We start from the raw sequence: 10,686 nt of genomic DNA, 5'->3' as shown, positions 1-10,686 counted from the left end.
TGGACTGTTCTTTTGGGGAAGCGATTTATTAGAATAATTATTAACACCACAGACAGCAGCATGAAGAGGGTTCTGAAGAGAGTTCAGGCTCATGTCCCAGAAAGGTGGTGGTCCCTTATTACAAGTTTCAGAGGGAGGAGAAGGATCTGTACCATTTGACTGATGAACAGTCAGGCTGTCTCTGAACTGGTTATGAGGATGGGGAGGGCAAGAATTTAGAAGAACAAGTTACTTTGGTTCTGGAAACCAAATGACTGTACGTTCAGGAACTGTCACAATTCAACCAACATGGAGGGACTTTAGAAAATGGTATGGCCCTGGTTAACAGACTGCTCTGCAACGTTTCCAGGGCCACACCAAGCAAAGCCTCCTGAAACCTAGCAACTACAGGAATGGCAGGCAAGGAATAGAAGCCCCTCAAGACGCCTGGTCTGAATCACTCATACTTCTTCCCTTAGCTTCGAACTGCTTATAGGACCAGGCCTGGTGTGGTTCTGCAAAGCCTTCCTTTCTCGGAGACACAGGCAGCAAGCTTCTCGCTAATCTTTCCTTACTTCCGTTTTCACCTCCAGGCCTTTCCTCCTTTTGGTCAAGTCCTTAGGCGTCCCACGGACTCGCCCCGAGTGCGCCTGCGCAGACCTGGAACCTGGAAGGCCGGCCGCTGAGGCTGTCTGTTTCACTTTGCGGCGGAGCCGTAAGCGGTGTCGTGCACCGGGACTTCGGAGGCGCCTGCTGAAGTTGGCCCTGGGATCCTCGGTGTTGCTGCTGGGTTGACATCCGCGTCCCTCTGCGGGGCTCGCGGGACTGTGGCTTTGGGAGGGCCCCTGGTCTGTGTTTCCAGGTAGAAGCAGCTCCGCCCGGGACGGGAGGGCGGCCAGGTTCTAGTGCCCGCTGGCTATCTGGCGCTGGGCTCGGGCTACTGGGTGGCGGAGGTGAGGCCCACGGGAGCCGAGCCAGCTCCGCCCAGCCGCCGGGCGCCCATGGCCGGACGCTCCCTGCGAAAGGCTTTAGCCACCGTATCTCTCTCAGTGGCCCTTGCGTCTGTGACTGTCAGGTCCTCTGGCTGCCGCAGCATCCCGGCGTCCAGGTATTCCCGCTTCTAGTACCGGCTGCTATCCCCAGATCTTGGGATGGGCTGGGCTGGGAATCCCCACCTTCCTTAACCGAGGATTCCGTAGGCCTTGCTGGCGTACCGGATTTATTTATTTACCTACCTATTTATTTACTTACCTATTTACATTTATTTTGTATGTGTTTTGTCTGTATGTTTGTAAAGTGCGCCTATGTCCTGCACTGCCTACAGAGGTCAGAAGAGGGTGTTAAATTCTTCTGGAACTGGAGTTATGGATAGAACCGGAGTTGTGGATGGTTGTTAGCCACTACCTCGGTGCTGGGAATCGAACCCGTGTCCTCTGGAAGAGCAGCCAGTGCACATAACTCCGGAGCCATATCTCATTACCCTTTTTTTTTTTTGAGGAACAGTAGTCTCAAAGACCTTTTTTGACCAGTGATTTAAAATTTTTCCATCCGCTGCAAGCCACCAGCATAATCATAGGTCACCAGAATTTAAAGAGCATTTGCTGGTATTGCCCTGTGAGACAGGTTACTTAATACATATAATGGAAATATATATTAATGTTGAGTAAAGATATTGTTTCTATACACAGGAAGGCATGTTGACTATTGGCTCTGGGTGTTAGGTACCGCTGGAGAGACTGGGGCCTTCTTATTTCCGAGACATTATGTAATGGTGGTGGAGCAGCTTCTCTGCTGGGTATAGTTTCCTCAATTTTATTTTCTAGTGTGACTTGTAAAGTTATTAAGCCTCAGAGTGTCAAGTTGTCAAACATAACTCTTCATAGTAGTGGTCCTAATTCTCTCTTCCCTGTAAAAATAGAACACACCCAACCTTTGACTTTATCCAGGAGACAAGCATTACTGTCACTAAGTTTCGGTTTTGAGGAGGAAGTTAATTTCCATAGTTACTGACATATGTCTCTATAGGACTTTTGAGCTCACTGACTTCAAGTTTGGCATTTCTGCAGGCTCGCCTTGCAAGTATGACATCTTCCCATCACTTTTTTTGTGTATATCTTTAAATATGAATGACTTACACTCTGGTTTGTAGGCCACTATGGTTCCATCCATTTTCTGTCTTCCTGACATAGGTTAAAAACCCTGCCAGTCCATTTATACTGTCCTTTGTCTGCTGGTGTGGATTTAATTTCCTTTTGTACATCTTTGTCTTCTTTCTGTGGAATTTGGGGAGGGAAGGAATTCATGTAGGTGCTCTCTGGAAATCAGTGTTATTTGTGTTGGTTGCCAACAGAACAGTGCAAAGTGGCTGTTACTCTTTATTTTAGTAAGGCAGGGAAGGGAACTCTAAATTAGAGGTGTATCCAGAACCAGAAACTGAATATTGGTTCAGAAGAAAAGCCAAAATTTAAGCCAAAAAATATGCATTGAATACCTGGTAATCAAATATTGCAGAACATCTGGGGAGAGGCAAAAGAAATGTATTGTCAAGAACTTTGTAGCTTTGCAGTTTTTTTTAAGGTGTGTGGCCCCTGGTAGGTTGACCTTGCTCCACACCCTTGTGCATATAGGTAGCACTAAGTAGACTTAGTGGATTATTGCTTCTTTTTTTTTTTTTTCAAAGGAGAGGGGTGCTGGAAAGATGGCTCTGTGGTTAAGAGCACATACTGAGTTGTGTTCCTACCACCTGGCTGGGGCTGCTCACAGCCTTGTGTAACCCAGGTCCAGGGGATCCAATGCTCTCCTCTGGCCTCCACTCATGTGCACAAACCCATATGTAAATGTCATGCATATACACATAATTAAACATAAAAATACAATAAAAAAAGACATAAAGTTGGGAGGGGGACATGATTGATGGGGAGAAGTTGGAGGGAGGAGTGGGATTGACTATGATCAAAATACATTGCATACATGTATGAAATTCTCAAAGAATAAATAAAAATATATAAAAATAATTTTGTGACTCTTGAACAATTAAGGAAAATCCAGAAAATGATAGTTTTATAGTTAATATTTGTGATTTACCTAGAGAGTTTCAAATATCTTTTCTAGAAAAAAAAGATTGTGTCTGAGAAATCAGGTTTCCAAATTTCCCAACAGGTTTTATCAATGACATAAGTAGAGAACATTGTGTGTTTTGTTCCTGTGCATACATGTAAATACTATATGTGAGCTGAATACTAAGTAGAGGTACAGTAGCGTAGAGTTTAGAGCCTGGATTTAGATTCTGATTCAGTGTCTTATATTGGAGAGCAGATGTAAATGGGATTAGCATTTGCCTGTGTTGTAAGATGCATAGTCAGATTTTTCTTTTGCTGTATTTCCTTTTAAAATTTATTTATTCATTTATTTATTTAAGCAGGTATCTGACGTATATGTGTGTGTGTGTATACACACGTGTGCGTGCATGCACGCGTGTGCAGGTGTGCATGCCTGTGTCCCAATGTGGGGGCCAGAAGAGAGTGCTGGGTTTCCTCTTCCATCACTCTCTCCCTATTCCTTTGAGGCAGGTTCTCTCCCTGAACATGGGGCCTGATTTTTTGGCTAGGTTGGAAGCCATCAAGCCATAGTGATTCTTCTGTCTCTACGTCCCTCAGAGCTGGAGTTGCAGGCATGCGTGGGTTGCCTGGCTTGTTACATGGGTGCTGGGATCTAAACTCCAGTCCTCATGATTAGGTAGTGTTCTAGATAGTTTTTGTCAACTTGACACAAATTAGAGTCACTGGGGAAGAAAGAACTGCAACTTCCATCAGACTGACCTGTGGGCAAGTCTGTGAGATGTTTCCTTAATTGTTAATTGATGTACCAGGGCCCAGTCCATTATGGGTGGTACCATCCCTGGGCAGCTGGGCCTGGGCTGTATAAGAAAAGTAGCTGGGCAAGCCAGTGAAAGCGAGCCAGTAAGCAGTGTTCCTCCATGGTTTCTGCTTCACCTCCTACCTCCAGTTTTTGCCCTCATGTCCCTCAGTGATGGCTGTGATATGGACGTGTAAGCCAAGTAAACCCTTTCCTCCCCACGTTGATTTTGGTTCCTGTTTTATAACAGCAATAGAGATGCACACTGGGACAGGTAGCAAGCGCTCTTGACAGCTTACCCATCTTACTAGCCCCATTATTTTTCTTAAGAAATTAAATTTACAGCCAGGAGTGGTGGCGTATGTCTTTTAATCCCAGCCCTTGGGAGGCAGAGGCAGGCAGATCTCTGAGAGTTCAAGGCTAGCCTGGTCTACATAGGGAGTTCCAGGCCAGCTGAAGCTACAGGGAGTCCCTGTTTCAAAAAGACCCCCCCCCCAAAAAAAACAAAATTAAATTTACTTGGGAAGGTAAACAGGTGTTTAAGTCTCTTAGCACATTTGTACAGTTCTGCCTGCTTAGTCTTCCCTAAACTGTGGAACAGAGAGCCTCGGGTTGGCATAGAATGGGATAATGAACACTTTTCTTGCTTACTCCCACCCATGAGACTCATCTCTCATTTTGTAATAGAGAACAGGGTGCTATATGTTAACTTAAAAAAAAAAAAAGAAGCCACATAACTAGAATCTGTTCACTAATTTAGATAAGTTTCATACTTATACATTTTTGTTGAGTATGAGCTTAGGATGAGTGAGGAAGATCTTTTTCAGAGAATTCAGTATTTGACTTTCCAGAGCTGTAGCAGCTGAAGGAAGCAAGTTAAAACATGAAAATCACAGAAACCTACCACTTTAATTAGTTTGTTTTTGAGATATAGTCTTGCTAAGTAGGCCAGGCTGGCTTTGAACTGGTAATCTTCATGCCTCCACAGTGCTGGGATTGCTACCACCCTGGGGAACTGCACTTTTCATTTTTGATAAAGTTAGTCACAAGTCAGATACCCCCCATTTTACACTAGCATCCAGCCTCTCTGGGGATATTAACTTTATTGGTTGGGCATTTCCTGAATTTTGGAGCTTGATAGTACCTCATGAATATAGAGTAAGTACCAAACAAATAGCATTTTTCAAAGTCTCTGACTGGGATGAAAGAGAACAGCTTGCTACACTTAGAACTGTAGACAGCAAACAGTAGGAAAGAATTTAATCAAAAGTCAAAGCAGAGAAAATGTTTGGCAGTTTCTTACAAAAATAAACATACTGTTATATAATTCACTAGTCACTCTCTGGTACTGCCCAAGAGAGCCGAAAAACTATGTACCCAAAAACTTGGATGCAGAAATTTTTTAAGCAGATTTATTTATAAATGCCTGTATTTGTTTTCATGGTTGAGTTCTCATAACAAACTTCCTTTTCCTAACAGATAACACAAAAGTAAACTTCTACCCTTTATTTCCTCAGCTAAAATAAAGTCAACCAATAGGCTGCAGTTAATAGGATTCATGTGTGTGGATGCTTGCGTGCATGTGATGTATGTTTCTGTAGGCATGTTCATGTATGCTTGTGGATGCACATGTGTGTATATGTTTGTGTAGGTGTATGCATGTATGTTTGTGGGTGCACATGTGTGTGTATATGTGTGTATGAGGGATCCAGAGGTCACCATCAGATGTCTTCTTTTGTTGCTCACTGCCTTATTTTTTGAGACAGGGTCTCTCAGTGAACATGGAGCTCACTGATTGACTAGGCTGGCTGGCTGGCTGCTGACTTCCAGGTATTTGCCTGTGCTGTCCCCCAGCCCTCTTTTACAGACATGTGCTGTCACATCCAGCTTTTATGAGAGTGCTGGGGTTCTGAACTCAGGTCCTCATGCTTGCATAGCAAGCACCTTACTGACTGGGCTATTTCTCCAGTCCAGATTTAGCTATTTTTCAAAATCTTCATATTTGAAAAACCACCTCTGTCACATGGGCTGTTAAATGCACCAAACTTGAGTTTTCTGATTTTTAAAATTTAGGAAAATATTTTGAAATCTTTGAGTTAGGTTCTCTAATTCATATACTTTTGGTCTATAATCTGTGAAATGATTTACCTTTTTTTTCTTCCCCAGAAACTCATTTTCATTCTGTGAGCTCCACCTTAGTGCCAGCATCATGTCTGGTTCTAATGGTGCCAAAGAGAATTCCCATAACAAGGCTCGGACGTCCCCTTACCCAGGTTCAAAAGTTGAAAGAAGTCAAGTTCCTAATGAGAAAGTGGGCTGGCTGGTTGAGTGGCAAGACTATAACCCGGTGGAGTATACTGCTCTCTCTGTCCTGGCTGGACCCAGGTGGGCGGATCCCCAAATCAGGTGGGCATATAAGCTGTATTAGCTGGGTATAAGAGAAGGTCATGCATTTTAATACATGAAAAATAATTTTTATCTATGCTTTGTTACAAGTCAGCTTCCATATTCACTTGAATTTTGCCAAAACCAAACCAAACAGTACATATTTGTTTATTCTTTGGGGAGTTTTGTGAGGCTCTCTCCTGATAGGCAAATCCATTTTGTTTTGAAATGGCTGATGTTTATTTTGAAATGATAAAAGCTGGTGATGTCTGTTTTTAAGTGTTCTATTTGAGTTAACAATTGTATATCTTTTGTGTTATTTTCCAACGTAGCTGGGCTTGTATTTGAGGTAGTGAAAATATTTTTTCAACTTTTTTTCCAGATTACTAAGAACAAAATGATGAGAGATTAGATTAGTATGAACAAATAGGAAAGGGGAAGGAGAGGAGAGGCCAAAGTGTTTTATGTTCCTAAAAGTGCTAGATTGCATCACATTTTATGTTTATATTCCTCTTACTGCCTCTTCAGCTTGTTAAGGTATAATTGGCAACTAAAAATTGTTGGTATTTAAGGTATACATCTTTATGGTTTGAGAGATATGTACATGGGAGTAAAGTCAGTTAACATAGCCATCACCATCTCATATACCATTGAGATTTGTTTTCAAGTTTCAAGTCTACAATAAGTACTAACAGCCATGGTCACTGAGCTGGGCACTAACTTGTTAGAACTTAGTCATCCTACATAACTGAAACCTGTGTCCTTTGACCAACATATTTTCATTTTGCCTGCCTTTCTGTTTCTTTTAATAATAAAAATATTACAGTAATGGAATTCTTTTTGAAGAAGTTATTCGTGGGGCTGGAGAGATGGCTCAGCAGTTATAAACACTGGCTGCTCTTGGCAGAAGACCAGGGTTCAGTTCCCAGCACCCATGTAGTGGCTAGCAACTGTCTATAACTTCAGCTCCAGGGGTTCCAGCAGCCGTTTCTGGCCTCCATGGGTACTGCACACATGGGTGCACTTACATACATTCAGAAAAAACATTCAGACATGTAAAATATAAATAAATTAAAATAAAAAAATTATTCACTCATCAATTTACTCTTACTATTTTATTTTACTTTTTTGGTGTTGGGCATTGTTAAGTATGCAGGCAGGCTACCATTGAGGTACATTCCCAGGCAAAGTTTATTTTTCAGCTTATACATAAAACATAAAAACTGTACATAGAATTTTTTGATGTATGTATCCATTTGAATCAACTTAAATCTGTCTCCTCCTCAAGTATCTTTTCTTTATGATGGAAGCATTCAGAATCCTTTATTTAACATGAAATTCATAAACACTGTCATCAATTCTTGATGCAGAATCAAAAATATGTCAGAGAAGTCACCCTTCTGAAAGATGTAGCATTCTGACATACAGCTTCATAACCAAAGGGATAGGGACCAAGGCTTGTCATCTGACTCGTCTTCTCACCTCAAGGTAATCCAGGTCTGGTGCATTTTTCATTGCTTCATAAAGATCTGCACCATCCTGGAGAGAGTGGACTTGCTGCTTTGTGAGTGCAGGGGATGGCATACACCGTTTTGTTGTATTTTCTTCAGGATCTTTAAATTCTGCTTGAATATTAGTGAATAAAACTTCCAGTTTCTTCTGTTGGACCTCTGCAAACTTTATGTTTTACTTACAAACCAGCAAGCAGAGTTCCTCCGTGGCCTGTGCTCTTGCTCCTGCCTCCAGGTTCCTGCCCTGAGTTCCTACCTTGGGTTCCCTGATGAACTGTGACCCAGGAGATGTAAGATAAAATAAAACCTTTCCTCCCCAAGTTGGTATTGGTCAGAGTATTTTGTCACAGCATTGGAGAGACAAACTAGGACACTCCCACATACTATACCCTAGTGCCCATGGACTAGTCTGTGCCTCCTCTTTGTTCTGTTCTTCTCAGCCTGTGACCTCCATTCTACTCTCGACGTCTATGAAACCAATTCTTAGATTTCGCAAGACTTGGTACCATGCAATGATGATAAAGTTTATACATATAAATTCTGAGCTACTCACCATACAACATGATTTTCATAGACACTGTTGTTTTCTGATCTGGGAAGCAGGCATAATTATTGCTGCTTTATTGGAAAACATGCAGAAAGACAAATGCCACATGTTCTCACTTATGTGGGATCTAAAACAGTTGATTTCAAAATGAGGAGATGCTCAGTTGGCAGGGTGCTTGCTGTGGAAGTGTGAGGACCTGAGTGTGATCCCCAGTACCCACGTAAAAGTCCTAGGAGGCTACTAGGCTTTTATCAGCCAGCCTAGCCTACTTGGCAGGTTCCAGGCCAGTGAGAGACCCTGTAGATAAACAGCCAAAATCAACCAACCAACCGACCAACCAAACACAAGTGAGGTGAATGACTTTCATGGACAGACACCTGAGGTTAACCCCTGGCCTCCACATGTACACATACACATGTGTGCCTGCACATACACAAACATGTACACATATGCACAAACCATCACTGCTAACAACAAAAAAAAAAGAACCAGTTCATTTCATTGAAGTAGAGATTAGAATAGTGACCACTGGAAATCAGGAAGGGTAAGTAGGAAATTGGATAATTGGAATGAGTTCTGGCGTTTTATACTTTGTGGGGTGATTATTGTTTACAGTTTATTATATAGAAAAGAAAACTTTGGAAATTTATAATTCAAAGAAGTGATAAATGTATAAAAGATGTAAATGCCAATGACTCTTATCTGATCATCACAATTTTACACATGTACCAGATTGTTACACCCTACCCTATAATATGTACAGTGGTTATATGTCAGTTAAAAAGATAAAATAATGGAAGCACAGATGTTTGTCTTTGCTGGTAGTTACAGAGCTAGTTGATGATATAATTGGTATTCCACCTCATTCAGATCCCCAGATTAATTAATTTATCCATTTTGCTAAACTGCTATCCTTAAAGATCTCTCAAGGTATAATTTAAGTATAAAGCTTTTCTAACTGGATAGATTTAGTATTGGTTCATTAGGATCTTAAATTTCATCACGAATTTATTCCTGTGGTTTGAATTTTACAGTGGTTTCCTTAATTTATTCAAGGATAATCTTTATAATTTAGTGATGGTATTCAGATTGTTAATCATGAGGGTTACTTGTGGAGAAATTAGATTGAAATGAACTCCTTTCCCTTCATTTAAGAGAAAGTTAAGATGAATGATACAAACGATTGGCAGGTGTGTTACATAATTAAAATAAAGGAAGATTAAATGTATTTTCTTTGAGACAGGATCTCATTATATAACCTAGACTGACCTTGAACTCAGTTTTCTTTCCAGTCTACCAATGCTGGTATTACAAGCATGTGGTACCATACTTAGCTCTGCTTATTTATTTTTTATGGTGGAATTTATATCACAGTCTAGGTCAAGACTTACTGCTAATGTTAATGTTTCAGTATATTCATACTTTAAAAATGATGAATTTCTAGAGTTCAAAGAACATTGTAACTCTTGCTTTATAATTTCATAGTTTTTATCTTTTAACTTTTTGTATTTGTGTGCTAGATGGTAGAATTATTGGAAATCTCAGAGAATACCTAGCACATTCTAACTGGTCATTTCCCCAAACAAGTCACAGATATATTTCTATACTTACTGGAATTAAAGCAAGAATAAAAAAACCTAATACCATTATATGTAAAAACTACTCAGGAAGTATCTATGATCAACACAGTAGTTTCATAGTATTGGAGAAGGTAGTTTACTTATATCTGTTTAAAAAGTGTTGTTGTTGGGGCATGGCATAAATGCAGCCAAGCACACATTTCTGAAATGTGCAGATGTAGCTCAGTGAGCATTTACAACTCAGTTCAAGATCTGAAATACTTCCAACATATTATGCCCATTTTTAATATACATCATATTTATTGTACAGTTAATTGGGTGAATTCATTTTTGAATTTGGGTAATATGTCAATATTTGACAGTATTAACCAATATATATTAAAATTTGTTTAAAATTAAGGCAATTAAAATTACTTTGAAGGACTAGAAACATCAGCATTCAGAAGGAATCTTGCTTTTGGAACCACATGGGAACTAGTAGTTGCTGTAATGTGCTTGGTACTGGTAGTAGTGTAGAATTTTTTTTTAAAAAAAATATTTATTTAATAACCACATAATCAGAAGAAGTATTTCATTAAAACAGCATTGACATATTCAGTAACAATTACCAGAGCTAAGATGCACCTCTTTCAAAATTGGCTGTAAATTTTTAGGTTCACAGTTGAATTAATACAGTTATACAATATTGTACTCATTGTAAACCCTGTAAGACATAAAATTAAATGAGGTTTTAACCTTTAAAAAAGATCTCCATTTCATTACTAAAATACACAGTTTAATACAGAAAAATTCATTTTCAATGCAATTGACATTAAGATGTACTTGTGTT

The 10,686-nt window shown here is 40.2% G+C and overlaps 1 protein-coding gene across 6 annotated transcripts in view; it reads left to right on the top strand.

The window, feature by feature from the left end:
• The first annotated feature begins 620 nt into the window (after positions 1-620).
• Nudt9 (nudix hydrolase 9) overlaps positions 621-10,686 on the top strand; it is a 29,514-nt gene continuing 19,448 nt past the window's right edge. For 2 of the 6 annotated variants that reach the window (XM_008851736.3, XM_029555320.1), the window contains exons 1-2: positions 848-1,087; positions 6,001-6,240. In XM_008851736.3, the coding sequence (XP_008849958.1) occupies positions 981-1,087; positions 6,001-6,240 (347 nt within the window). In that variant the 5' untranslated portion in view covers positions 848-980. The other 4 variants (XM_029555321.1, XM_008851738.3, XM_029555319.1 and 1 more) reach the window with 4 other exon arrangements.

Source organism: Nannospalax galili, unplaced genomic scaffold (genome assembly GCF_000622305.1).
Source record: "Nannospalax galili isolate Female #2095 unplaced genomic scaffold, S.galili_v1.0 scaffold405, whole genome shotgun sequence".
Lineage (NCBI taxonomy): Eukaryota > Metazoa > Chordata > Mammalia > Rodentia > Spalacidae > Nannospalax > Nannospalax galili.
The sequence above is the reverse complement of the archived record's forward strand: the minus strand, read 5'-3'. Positions and strand labels throughout refer to the sequence as shown.